General features: G+C 45.8%; 1 protein-coding gene across 4 annotated transcripts in view; it reads left to right on the forward strand.

Annotated features, from left to right (window-relative positions):
• The window catches only part of ST3GAL3 (ST3 beta-galactoside alpha-2,3-sialyltransferase 3), a 189,932-nt gene that overhangs the window by 157,016 nt on the left and 18,468 nt on the right, over positions 1-14,448 (forward strand). For all 4 annotated transcript variants that reach the window (XM_050900775.1, XM_050900777.1, XM_050900776.1 and 1 more), the window contains one exon: positions 3,842-3,988. In XM_050900775.1, coding sequence (XP_050756732.1) covers positions 3,842-3,988 — 147 coding nt within the window. The remainder of the gene's footprint in view (positions 1-3,841; positions 3,989-14,448) is intronic.

Here is a 14,448-nt window from a genome sequence, read left to right on the forward strand (position 1 = left end):
CCTGTCTCCTCCCAGCCTAAAAAGGGACAGCGTTCCCCGACGGGAAGTAACTGCTTTGGAAACCTCACTGAACATCTGTGTCCCATCAGACTGAACATCCACACCAGGCGTAGCGGCGGCCCGTGGCGGAGCATCAGCGGTAGCACGGAGCCTTGGAAGGGGCTGCGCTCCCGACGCCGCGGCTCCCGAGGGGTTTGCGTCAGGAGAGCAGCCCCCCGGGGCTTGCAGTTGTGGTGGTGCTGTGTTTTGAGGCTTGCCAGTGACAAGCTGCAGAACAAAACCACAAGGCTTGAGATGTAGCTCAGAACTACAGGGTCTGTAAAGCCAAACCACAAGGCTGAGAATTTCAGTAATTACAAGCCAGGAAAACAGTTTTTAGTTCTGGGCTGCATCAAAAGAAGTGTGGCTAGCAGGTCGAGGGAGGTGATTCTCCTCCTCTACTCTGCTCTTGTGAGACCCCACCTTGGATTACTGCGTTCAGCTCTGGGGCCCCCAACATAAGAAGGACATCGACCTGTTGGAGCGAGTCCAGAGGAGGGCCACGAAGATGATCAGAGGGCTCTAGCACCTCTCCTGTGAAGACAGGCTGAGAAAGTTGGGGTTGTTCAACCTGGAGAAGAGAAGGCTCCAGGGAGACCTTATAGCAGCCTTCCAGTACCTAAAGGGGGCCTACAAGAAAGCTGGAGAGGGACTTTTTACAAGGGCATGTAGTGATAGGACAAGGGGTAATGGCTTTAAACTGAAAGAGGGTAGATTTAGATTAGATGTAAGGAAGAAGTTCTTTACTGCGAGGGTGGAGAGGCACTGGAACAGGCTGCCCAGAGGGGTTGTGGATGCCCCATCCCTGGAAGTGTTCAAGGCCAGGTTGGATGGGGCTTTGAGCAACCTGGTCTGGTGGAAGGTGTCCCTGCCCGTGGCAGGGGGGTTGGAACCAGATGATCTTTAAGGTCCCTTCCAACCCAAACCAGTCTATGATTCTTTAGCCCTAAATGGGGCTTTGCCTACTGTATAGGTGGAAGTATGAGAGCTGTCTGCTGAGACTCCACATTTCTCCCTACAATTGTTTTAGAAACTACAGAGGGAAAACACACCAAAATGAAAGATTACCCCAGTTGTCCCTCAATAACAATCTCAGGGGAACTGCCCAGAAAAGTTACAGGGAAGAACACAGAGCAAATAGAAATGAGACAGAAGGGAGAAACCAGAGCAAGTTCAGAGCAGTGTGATAACTGAGGAAAATGCTTAGGGAAATAGCATGTCTGGATGAATGACAGGAGAAACAGCCACACAGAAGAGACCAAAGCGGACAGGTTGTATTCCCAGCTAGGGATAGGGTCCACATTTATTTTGCACTGGCATGGAACTATCTGAAAGGAGCCCAGGTATGGTCCTAGTGGTTCACACAGCACTGGGAAAATGGGCAACTGTGATATGTGTAGTTATCTCTTTCTGAACAGCTCAAGCAACAGCAAAGAAAAAAGTCAAATGTTTGTAATCTTTCATCTTTTTCTTTTCTCTTTAATGTTTTGTGTGTAATGTAAAAGCCATGTAAAACCTACTTAAATCCCAGAACTTATGTAGAATCTCCTATGGAGTGTGAGTCCAAACAAAAGGCAGCTTTTGTCCACTTTAAATAGCTTGCAGACCTTTGGTTTGAGTTGTTTGCAAAATTTAGGCAATGCCATATTTAGAGTTGCACGTGAAATTGTAATTGAACTTATAAATTTATTTTAGTTTCAAGGTCACACACTGTTTTTCCAGGGTGTGCCTGCTTAAACCCATGATAAGATGGTTTCACTGAATGAGTAGCTGTTCAAGATTTTTGTTTATCATCTTCATTTCTGTGAGACCTGGAGCGTGCTTAATGCAAGTGGAATCTGTGATTTTTTTTTTTTTTTTTTCATCTCCTTCCTTGGAACTGAAAGGCCTCTGCTTTACACATGCCTTTAGGAAATTCCAAAGGTTTAATATTTATCCAATTTTTAATGAATTTTCACAAAGAGGCAAAACTCAGCTGACATACCAAATCCCTCAAATCCCTTGGTCAAATGGATATTGGATTTTATTAACATTTATAAAGTTGATTTTTTTTTTCTATTTTTTTTTTTAAATGGTGGGATCACTCAGTGGCTGAAAATGTCGTATTATAATGGGAAGTGTTAGACCACTTTGACACCAGGCATTCTTTCTAATTCAACTATGATGAAAGAACATGAGTGTTAATTAGGATTTTTTTCGATTTAGGGTCCTGAGAGCACTTTGCCATTGTTGAAATGCAAACTTAAACTCACAGGATCCTTGCCCTGGTCAGCAAAAGTGTATTATGTTTGGGCAGCTTTGAGGGAGCACGTGGGGTCAAAACAGGATAGCAATGGCATTTTGCTTAGACTGTTGGTTTGGATAACAGTGTGCATCCTCATTGAGTTTGCTGTGTTAATGCCTTTTGTAGCAAGAACCATCTACCAAAGTTTCATTCTTCAGGATCTGAAATTCAGCAGCTAAAGATAACTATGGGATTGTTCCATGAAGAAGCCTCTGTCAGGTGTTTAGTGCCACATGGCGTGAGACTTCCCAGGAGCTGCGCACAGTACAAGCAGTGTGTGAAATGCAGCAGGTGTCGGCTGTGGCAGAATTACCGTCGATAATTACAGGGGTAATCACTACTGGGCAGGGGAGGCTCCTGAGGATTTTGCAGGGGATCATCAACATTTTTGGCAGTGCCTTGAAAGCAACTGTAAAGTCACGGTTAAGCTGCAAGCAACCCAAAACTGGTGTAAATAATGACTTCCAAAGCACATGCTTTTTATGGAGAGTGTAATGTCTGCCTCTGTTGCTTGTCATGGAGATTGCAGGGAAGATGGCTCAGTGCTGCGAGAAGGAGGTATTCAGTCAGATTACCGTGCCAAAGCTGTTGGTTAGCACATCAAAATTCCTGTCATCCTCCCTGTGCCTTGCTCTGAATTTTTAATCCAAACAGAAGTGAAACGTTAGAACGTAATTGTTCTGTAAGTCCTGTGAACACGGAGCCTCCGGTTATTTTGAGGGCAGTACATGCTATACCCGCTAACGTCTGGACCAGCAGGAGCAATGAGATAAAGTAATGTGGCAGAGAGGCACGAGCCCCTCTCTAGGCAGGGCTGTCTAGCAGGGCAGCAGTATTCAAGGCCAGTGTTCGCCCATGGTTGCAGGGTGAAGACTTTAATTAAAAAACAATCTATTGGGTAAACATAAAGGACATACTTAGTTGTTTTTTCCCTTGTACCATGAACATGCATGACTCTTCACCAGACAAGATGGCACCTTTATAAGCTTACAGCTTAATTCACATAAAACCTAACAGAAGAGGGTAAATCTAGGATAAAGTGGGACGCATGTAGCTCACACTGAAAGTAGAGCTGTACAGTCATTTTTAGCTCTTTGAATGTTCTTAAAAACATTTACTATCCAACGGTACATCCCCTTGGAGGCAGGTGGGAGCCATCACAGCGTGTGCTGGAATGCTTAAGCCATTAACCAAACTAGCTGAAGTGCCAATAAGAGTGAAAAGATGGCACCAGGGAGGGAGTCATTCATGCTGAAGCCCAGGCCTCTCCGTCTTCCTCACGCTTGTCATCCAGACTAGCTCAAGTGCATCTGCACATGCTGCTGTCACCCCTCCAGGATGCACCCTCCCACTACAACCTTATACTAGTGGCTTGTGGCAGTGAGCAGGGACAGTGGGAACTGCTGCCAGGAGTGCATTTTAATTTTCTTTTTTTAAGAATAATAGCAATCTGCTATCTCTTATATATAATTGTGTTTGTTGTTTTATCTTTCCTTTTTTTTTACTTTTTGTTACTAGAGTGCCTCTGATGGCTTTTGGAAGTCAGTGGCAACCCGTGTCCCAAGAGAACCTCATGAGATACGTATTCTGAATCCCTACTTCATCCAGGAGGCAGCTTTCAGCTTCATCGGACTGCCTTTCAACAACGGCCTGATGGGCAGAGGGGTAGGTATAAAGCGGAACAAGCAAAACCAAGGGGAAGGATGAGAGAGCAAGCAGCAGAGTAGGCTTACGCTGTTCTTACTTTTCCTTTGGGCCTCCGCTGTTGGACATTGAAGGGAAGCCTCCTTAAGGCCAAGGCAAGATCCTTCCTTTCTGGTACAAGGCAATGGCTGTTACAGAGCCCCTTTTCTGGAGGCAGCTCTGAGGCTTCCAGCACCAGCTGGGTGATTTGGTGTCACCTGCAGCCTCCCGGACGGGCACTTGTTTGTGTGGGTGGAGGGAGCTCCTTCCCGAAAGGAAGAAGGAGCCCTGCTCTCTGCACCCTCAGTGCATCTCGAAGCAGTGCAGGTCTCCCTAAAGGTCATGCTACTGTTTTACAATTTGCTGGCCTCCTGGAGACTGCAGCCTAAAATCACTGATACTGCACATCTCATCCTGTATCCCAGGCTTATGCTAAAAGAGGGTAAAGGTTTGTTTTGTGAGGCCTTTGGTAAGAAATTCTGATCTTGCAGTGACAAGTTTTAGATGTAAAAGCTTACAAAAAACCCCAATGTAAAACACAGCTTTAGGTCATAGTTATTAACAGAGTATCTCCATGGTCATTCTAGTATCTGTCACCCCCAGTGCAGCTTTTCGGAGTGTTAGTGTGGAGTAGGTGGTAACTTGGGTTTTCTGGATTATCTCACACTGCAACGCTGTCTGAGAACCTATTTATATTTGCTCTACCTAATATATCAACCATTAGGGAAAGTATTACTTGGGTGGGTAAATTACTCATGTACACATGTGATATAGTTGTTGATAGAGATCACACGTGACATTTTTGGGCACATTAGCACAGCTGACAAACCCAGAGAGAAGCACTTTTGCTGGACAAGGTCTGCTTGCTCTGCCCCTGGCATTGTCCCTCCATTGTTATCAGTACAGGAGATTTGCCATGTCGCAGCATGGATTTGGACTAGACAGAATAGTGCCTCATTTTCCATGCTCTAATTATATCGTGAAGTCTTCAGAAATATTAGAGACATTTGTTTTATACAGGTCAGATGGGTGGGTGCCTGGAGGTAAGAAATTCACTTCTTAAAATGCGGTGTGCAAGATGTGCAGACAGATTCAGCCACACAGAATGGGTCTTTTGTGAAATGCAGTGCATAAGTGTGTACAGAAGCTGTCTTGGGGTTCTGGAACCACTGGATTTTTGCTCTGTGCACTGACGGTATCTTACCCCAAATATTCCCTTCAGCTAGGAAGTAACTTCACCTCTGCATTCTCCAGAATTTACCCTTAGAAGGATGTGGTCTTGATTTGTCTTCCAGAATATCAGGACTGCTGCCCCAATGAAGGACAGAAATTATCAAGACTTTTGCCTTTATTTTCTCCAGATTTGTTTTTATTTTTAAACACGTTATTTTAATACATAAGATATTACTTAAGCTGAGAGGAGGAGAGAGAATCCGGAAATGAAAATGCTGTGAACTGAAGTTTATGAGGTTTTGATAGGTTGTTTAACACACATCAGATTGGGAAATGAAGGCATCTTAATTGAAACCTGATGTTTCACTTCATGAAAGTCCATTTGAGCATTTAAAAATAGTTTATGGAGCTTTAAGGCAAGCAGTCTTTACCCATGACCCCTGCTAGATTGTGTAAATTGTAGTTCATTCCTTCAGGTGGGGCAGCAGGAGCTCTGCAGGTGCATCTGTGGGGCTGGGATGTTAGTATACCCTGCACTGTCTGTGCAAGGACACTCTAATATAGTAATTCTGTCAGAGTTTAAAAATAGAGAGAGAGTATTTCTAGCCTGTGAGTACAAATTTTACGGCAGACATCAACTATGGACTGCTGTCATGGAGCTGCTGGGACTTCATGCTTTAGTGAATGCTGCTGCATCAGTGCAGATGCTTCAACAGAAGCTACTGCTGCCAGTGTAAAGAGGGAAGAAGAGTCTGAGAAGGATCCCAGTGATACAAATTTGCTACAGACCTTTTTTCAGTGAGACTTTAAATGGGAAGAGTGGAAATCAGAGCCTCTAGACCAAGAATCCAACTCTTGTTAAAGATTTGAGAGAGATCCAGCAAGATGGGTGAGACGGCTAGAGCAAGGAGAATTGCTCCACAAGAGACAGTGGGACACAGCAGCCACAGAGCATAGCTGGTTGGGTTCAGGGTCGTGCTTTAGAGATGCAAGACAGCCTGAAAAACTTTACTCAAGAAAGAAGCATATGAACATGGAAAAGGAAAATGCTGAGGTCTAGTAAGCCAAAGCACAGTGAACAGTATGTGTCCTGAGTTTCTCGGGGGGAACCGGGATGGGGGCAGATTGGTGCCCCCACACTGCAGTGTGCTGTGGTATGTTGGGCAGACTACACACAGGAGGATCAAGGCTGGGGATGCCTTAGTAATCAAGGCCAACATGAAATCCTCATAGAGAGCAGTAATATTCCACTCTTCTTTGGTTCTGATGCCTAAATAAACTTCAGTGCTTCTCTTCCACACCACATATGGTAACAATGTGCTGCCAATTAACTTTGTAATTTGGGGGCTTTTTCAGCAAGGTTGAGGAGAGCTAGCAAAATAGTTTGGGGCTGATCTCAAAGCGTTTTTCCCAGGATTCAATAAAGGGTGAATGTAGTAACATCCTCTGCTTTGAGAATATAATTTGGGCCAGATGGTTCTGGAGGGTAGTAGGGGGGTACAACTCAGACATGTGTTTTGGTTGCACTTGTGGCATTAGTAGCCGAAAGTCTGAGCAAGGAGCAAAACTAGTCACCCACAATGAACAGTGACTTCTCTCTGGGACTGGTAAAGCTTTTCAGGAGTTTCCTCAGTCTATTTACTGAAGTCTTAAGAAGAGGGAGAGCTGTTTCCTACTACATGTGGGCTTCTGTTTTCTTGGGATAAGCTGATGATAAAAAAACCCTTTAGTTTAGGATCCTAGCAATATCTGGGGAAAGTTAAATGTTAATGCCTGAAGATGGTTTAGCACGAAAGAAATGAGCTAGTAAACTTCCTCTCTTTGATTAAAGAATCCTGTTAAGGAGTGGGCGCAGGCTTGGCTGTCTCACTAGACAAAGGTGTATGTATGTGATTTATGTTTAGGTGGAAGTTCTGTGTATACAGGTCTTTTGGGCTTGAAACCAGACATCACTGGTATTGCAGCTGGTAATTCAGGCATGCAATAACCTACCTTATACTGCAGACAGCTAACTGGGGGACAAGCGTGAACATCAGTTCAGAGGTGTCATTGCCTGTTGCATGTACAACACTAGGGACGGTTATTGCCATGATGCTTTTTGCTGTGTAGTGAATAGTCCTATCTACTCAGTAGCGCTCAGAGCCGTTTGAGCAGTGGCTTTCTGGCTCCTCTGGGAGCCCTAAGCATGGTGTGAGGTGGCCAGGAGGATGTTTCAGACGGCACAAATTGTCAGGACTCTTGAGGACTCCACTGCAGACTGTGGTGTTTGTTTCTCTCTCTCTGCTGGTGCTGCGCATCCATGGAACTGCTTATGATTTAACTTCTTATGCGATTAAGCTCTGCTGCCCAAAACTGTAAGCCTTTGGTTTGTTCGTGTATTGGAAATGACTTAGACCCCTTACTAAAGAGAATAATTATCCTCGGACTTCACCCAGCCTCAGCACCAACTTGGTGAAGGAAGGTGGTTATCCTGCTCCATGTGCAGGAGGTGTTATCAGGCTGCGTCAGGCGCCTGGCCATGGATTTGCACCTCTGCAGAGTGCTGACAGCCCTCATGCACTCAGGGATTAACCTCTGATGCTGGAGTGTTAGGACGTCCTGCCCCAGGGCTTCTTTTTGCCGTTATGTAGTTTTGCCTGTGGGAGCCTTTCTGGAGATGCCAGTGCTGACCCTTTGCTCCTTAGGCAGCTTTTCAGCTCCCCTGGCTGGTCATAATGACCCTTTCTCTCATTAGTACTGGGTTGCCCTGGTGCCAGCAAGCTTTGTCTCCTGGGCTGTTCTTGCTGGGTCATCACTGTGGGAAGGCCGTGTCTTGGGACCTTTTGGGTCTTTATGGAGCAGAAGAGAGGTCAGGGATGGCAGGAGCAGAGCAGTCTGCCACCCCATCCTTCCAGTTGCGTGCTTCTCCTCCTTTTTTTGCACTCTGACGGCATCTTCTAAGGCAGGTAGAGGGACAGGTAAAGCGCCGCTGCAGCTGCAGTCAGTTAAATATAGAGACTTAGTGTCATTGTAAGCTTTGGGTTTGCAAGACAGCACATCTGCTTCATGGGCTGGACTGTTAAATTCATTACCAGTGCAGTGTGATCAGTCCATGACCTGCAGGGAATGGACACTCAGACAAGCCATTATAGGGTAGCAGGTAAATGCATACCAGCCACTTCTCAGTCAATGCCCAACCACATGCTTCTGCACATGATAGATGCAAAGTAACTGAAGGGAGTTTACTTTTCAATGAAAGAGTAGATCATGAACTCCCATTTAGCATAGGGTGAAGCATATACGTGGTTACAACAGAGCAGCTAGCTTGTAGTAAAGTCATGCCTTTGCTTGCCCTCTGTTAAATCGTTAGGTCCTTAAGAAATACTCCATGCATTGCACAGGAATCTGCTCTATGGCAAACAGTGAATCAGAGCTTGTGCATCAGGTTAGATGTGGTCGAAGATATTTGATTTGAGCTAAGTTGTATAGGAGCTCAGCAGTTAAATGGCAGAACGGAAACCTGCTGGGCAGCTTGTCAAGTCTCCAGCAACAGGCCCCTGGCCCTTCCCTTTTACTGTGCTGCAGACCGCCAGTTCTGGAGGCTCTCTCCCACTTGCAGCAAGGGATAACTAGGGGAGGTGAAGGAAGAGTGTTGGAGATGCTCTGCTTTGTCTTTTGAAGCCCAATATTGCAACTGATTCAGTGGAGGTAGCTGTGGGAGCACCTTACCGATTGTAAGCTCCTGTGACAGGGACCACTCTGCAGAATGCGAGGCACTTGTCTGCTCACAATAAGTGATGCTAAATTGCTTTTTATGCCATGTTTCCAAACTTGCCCGCTAAGGGAAGCAAAGCGTGGGTTTGGGGTTGTTCCTATGCAAACATAAATGAACAAAAAGAAAATACAGCAACTGTTGTGTATAGCGTGTGATGGCTATTATACTTTTGTTCTGTATTTCTTTTGTTTTGACTTTATTGCCATTAGGTGATCAAGTCTGTAACTGATAAAACTAACATAGCAATTTTTCCTAGGTGAGCAATTTTTCAGGTTTTCCCTCAAATTAATATAGTAGTCAAACCAATTTGAATATCTAGTTGCATTATTGTTTTTAGGGAATTTATTCTTCAGCGACACTTACCCTTTTAGTGAAAAAGGTAACAATTGGAATAGTCTGAACGATCCAGTATGTCTTACCCTGAGCTAAGTAAAATGCCATAAATAATTGGAATTCATTTAATATATTAAGGGAGTCGAATATTTCTAAAAACAGATTTACAGCAGTCATTTCCTTCCAGTCCAGCAGGCAGTGACACAGGAATGACCCGGGCATGGAATGAAAAGCAGCGAGAGCTTTTCACATGCACCAAGCAAAGAGCAGTTACGGTCCCCTGGTTCAGTCGCCAGCACTGGATCTCCAGCGCAAGCCCGCGATGTGATGGTCAGCCTCCATTAAGTCCAAAGGAGAGCTGGTGTTCATTTCTGCTGACTGGCTTCTTTTCTTCTGTGAGTAAAAGTCAGTCTTTAAAGCCTCTTCAGAGAGACCAATGGAAGATGAAACAGCAATGTCTTGAGGGGAAGCCTTTTATCTTTTATTGCAGCAGAAAACAGTGTAGGAGGAGCTAGGAGAACCTGCCTTATGTCTGTCTGTACTGCTAAAGGCATTTCTGGTCCCCTGACCTGGTGGTGCAGACTGGCTGTGTTTGCACCGCACAGAGCTTGCAGTGATCCCTGACGCAGCGCAAGACCGGAGATCTTTGCCTCTCTTGTCTTTATGCTTTTCTCACCAGGATCCATCATGCATGTGCTCACCTCACCCATGGAGGACATGTGCCAGCGGGCCCCTGGAAGGAGCCACGCTCCGGATGCACAGGCAGCCTTTGCTCAGCACTGCTGTGGTGACGTGTTTCTCACCACTGCTGTGTTTGCTGCTTCTGTTTGTCAGATGGCCTTTTGGTGTCATCTCTGGCTTGTCTGTCAGTCTGCTGCGTTCTCTCAAATGGGACCGGGCAAAGGGCTGATCCCTGGGGAGCATTATATCAGATATTACATTTTCCAGATATTTGGACTTAGACAAGCAGGCCAGGCTTGGAAATGTGGACTGTCAGTTCAGGCCATGTTATCCAGGGAGGTTGCCCTTGTAGTTGTTTACCAGTGCTGGAGAGGGGGTGGTGAACCTGGTGCCCACCATGGGCCCCAGCTGGGACAGAAACCTATGAGACACAGCAGGACGTACAGAGCTTGCAAGGCCAAGTTCAAGGCTTGTGGCAGGGAACTGGCAGGGGGAGAGGACTGCCAGTGCTTTCTGGGGTCTTGCCATTCCCAACTCTCCCTGATTGGTGGGCGCCAGTTCAGGTCAGAAACTCATCATGGGCACATCTGGAGCAGCAGTCCTGCTGGGCCACTCCAGGCAGCCCCATGCCATGGCCTAGCCTGCACTGGCCAGTCTTTGTGCAGCTGGGAGGCGTCCCAGGAGGCTCCTGCCTCGGCACTGGCCACTGTTGGGCTGCCGTTCTTCAACCATTTGGTTGAAAGCAGCATTGCTTGGTGGTACAGGAATGCCCAGGCACATAGAGGGCCATGAGCAGGAAGACAGGCTTTGAGCTGGTCCAACCCCAGATTATTATTCCTGAGGCGGGATGTTGGGATTTTGGGTTCTTTCCTTAGGAACGGCCTAGAATAACGAGAGGCCTGCTCAGTTGTTTCAGAGAGTTTTATTTTCATAACTCAACGCAAGAGGTGTGGTGGTTGCTTTGGTATGTCTTTGGGGCACGGCACAAGGGTGTGTGTGGTGAGATAGCACTGACGCATTGTGCAGGGCATAGCAAGCCAGGTTTGGCACAGCCATGTTCATGATGCCTAACTTCTTTTGGAGTGACCTGTCCCCAACTTGCCCCGAAGGTTGTACATGGTTCATTAGGTCCAGATTAGAGCTTAGCAGCAAACGAATTTATGTGCCTATATACAATCAGGAGAGCTTGGAAGCTGTGTAGATGCAGCCAGAGAATAATTATAACCGTTTCCTCTCTCTGATACATGCCCCTGCTCATTTGCCGCTTCTCTGCTCAAAGGAGAGGAGAGCCCTTTCCCCTGGACCTGGAGAATGCTGCTGAGTTGGCTTCTCTGCAGCACCGCCTGGGACACATCCCTAGATCCTACAAGGCCTTCTCTTCCCTGTGCCGCAAGCTGAACATGAGGCAGTGCTTCGTTTTCAACAGAGGGAAGGAGTAGCAGAAGCTCAGCAGGCTGTCACAGGAGAAAACCGCTCAGTTTCTATAGTTTAAACCAAATCAGGACCAAAGCACTATATTGACTTACTAATGACATGTAGTTAACTGGTAATCATGCTTCTTTTATAATTCTGTTCAAGCTGGCTTCTTTTTTTTCAAGTCTATCTAATTCCCCAGTTACTGTTTAATCCGTCTGATAGTTGCTTCTTCCTTAACATAAGCAGTTTGGAACAAATGCCCAGTGTATTTGATCCAGGCGCATGTGGGTGCACACACAGTTTGTACTCATGTTCTTCTCTTAGTAGGTGCTGTTATCCACACCGTTTACTAAGGGTGGGCTCTGCAAGCACCCCCGTGCTGCCCTAACAGTTACTGCCCTCAGTGAATAGCAGGGATAATAATTTTTACAGTATTTTCTAGGTGGTCCTCTCTAGCCCACAGGGTTCTGACTGCAGCAGTGGGACGTGAGGCTGCATCTCAGCAGTGAAGGTGTGAATGGCTGCAGATCTCTGTCTTCAAGGGACACACACACACACTAGGCTGTAGGTACCGTAGTATCGGAGGGTGCTAACGTACAATAAGGCATAATTTAATTAAAAACTGCCATCAGATCATCAGTTTCTGAATGTGATTTTAGGGCAACACAAAACTATTTTGCTAAGGACACCATGTGAATTTCTGATAGTTGTAGGGGCCAAACCAGATACATCTACTACAATCCGAGAGGTTAGGAAGTCTTTGGTAGTCTTTGGTATTTTTATCATTTTTGAGAGAGGAGCAGGCAGTACTGAGATACTGACGTGTCAGGACCTACTGAAGAACAGAAGCAGATGAGAAAATTATCTCCTATTTTTCCATAAAGGCCATTGGAGGTGTTATGAGTAGAATAAAGTCAGGCAGATATTTAGTGACCAAAGGAAAGTTCACTTTTGATTTCTGTAATCTGTTATTCTCCAAACAGAAATAAGAATATGCTTCAAAGAAAGTTATGGTGGTTTGGCAGTCCTCCCGTAAGATTGGGTAGTATGATTAATTCTCTGTGGTTTGTAAGACTCACATTAGAAAGTTAGCTCTTAAACGTTAACTTGGCCAGTGAAATTCCCTCCAGGCAAAGACCCTGTGTCTCCCTTGAGCTGTACCGTGGGAATGGGCCCAGTGCAAGTGTGGGTGGTGTTAACGCCATCGTATTCCCAATGACGACACATTCTCAAGGACGTAACCATTTACTCACTATGTTTTGGACACTGTAACTACAGCTCAGCTGAGGGAAAGGGTTTTGTGGCAAGTCCAGCTGATGCAATTCCAGTGACATCGGAATGTCATCTCCTATGTAAAACAAAAAGCTGAGAATATCTGAATTTGAACTGCCATGCCTGGGAAGACAGGATGTTCTTGCATATTTTGAAATTTGGGGGAATTTTCTTATCCTTGCCTAATAAACTTTTTCCAATTTTTTTTTTTAAACCCCTCTTTGATATTTTATGGCTGCCAGTGAATTAACAATTAACTAAAGTAACCAGAATAAAACCAATATTGTTTGTGGTGAGTATCAATTGAAATTAAGCAGTAAGAACAAAATTACTCTGCTGTTTTTCCTAACATCTAGAGCTGGCAGAGGAGGATGTAGTAAGGTCCTTTCATTTCAGATGTGCACTGTTACAGTTGCACTGCAAATGTTTGAATTTAATGTCTCACTGATTTAGTCATAAGCAGTTTTTGTGTGTTTGTCTTCAGATTAGTGTAATTCCAGTGCACTGTAGTGGAGTTCTCCATAGCACATGGGTTGTGCTCCCAGCTGTGCACATCTCAGCTAGGGTATGGGTGGCATTCTTTGCTTGGAAAATGTTGGTCTTGGGACTGGTCAGGCAATCAGAAGTGAGCAAGGGAGTGTGCTGCCAAAAGCCGGTTTCTTTAAATGAGAGGCAGAAACTCAAAACATTGTGTTCCCAGTCTGTTACAAACATCAGGTGAGATGCAATAGCATTGCTCACTGGTTCAGGGTAAACCGTTTTCAATGCAAAATATAAGCATGCAGTTGGTTTCTACATCTCAGCTAGGAGGCTGACACCCTTGGTGACTGTCTGAGCATGTCCTCTGAATTCGTGATACTTTTGATACGGCCAGTGTTGGATGCTCTACAAATGAAGATAAGATATGTGGGTGGATTTCTCAGCCTCTCCCTAGCCCCTGGGGTAAAGCTGCCTCTGGATTCATCTGGCTAAAGGGGGGCTAGAAAAGTCTGTGAGCTAGGGTTTTACACTGGAAACACTCATCTATCACAGCAGTCATGTTGATCTGACTGCACAAGAGGAGTTGCAGCTGTACAGTACCACTGTGATAGGGACTCGGCAGAAGCCAGATGAAAAGGGAAGGGCTGAGGCTGGACTTCGGTGCAAACGGCAGGTCAGCAGATGGGAGAGGACAGTCGGGGTGTCCCTGCTCAGAGTGCTAGCACCCATCTCTGACTGGCTTCCCACTGCTCCTCGTCTTCCCAGTATGCTGTGGCTAGGAAGAGTATGGCACAGGCCAGAGTGCCCTTTGCCTTTGGGGGTGCCCCTGAGGAAGGGGTCTCAGTGCACACTGCTGACTGGGTCTGCCTGATCACCTCTCCATCTCCCAGAGCTGTTTAACGGTCTCCTTAAACTGCTTTTGCCATCAGTAAAATAAAGAGTTTGTACTGTTCCTCACTTCTGCTCCTTTGTGGTGGCCCCTTTGGGATAAGTATTCCTCCTTAGCCTAGCTGGAAGCCAGTAACGTGCATAATTGTAATCCAGTATCTACATCTGTTTTAATTTCAGAAAACTAACATATCCACTGTGATTCATCCTCCAGCTCGTCTGCTGCCCCATTCTCAGGATAGCAAAGTTGTGGAAGGGGAGTCTGACCATTTGCATTAATCCCTCTGCCCTGCAATACTCCCCTGGAGAGTCAGGTCATAGACCCTCAAACAAGAGCCGCTGCTTTTGTGCTAGATGCTTTGCAGGAAGCTGGCTAACATATGATTTTCTTTACAAGTTGGGAGGCTATTGACCCTGCAAGCTGGCATTGGGCAGCTGATGTGCA

Source organism: Gymnogyps californianus, chromosome 8, assembly GCF_018139145.2.
Source record: "Gymnogyps californianus isolate 813 chromosome 8, ASM1813914v2, whole genome shotgun sequence".
Lineage (NCBI taxonomy): Eukaryota > Metazoa > Chordata > Aves > Accipitriformes > Cathartidae > Gymnogyps > Gymnogyps californianus.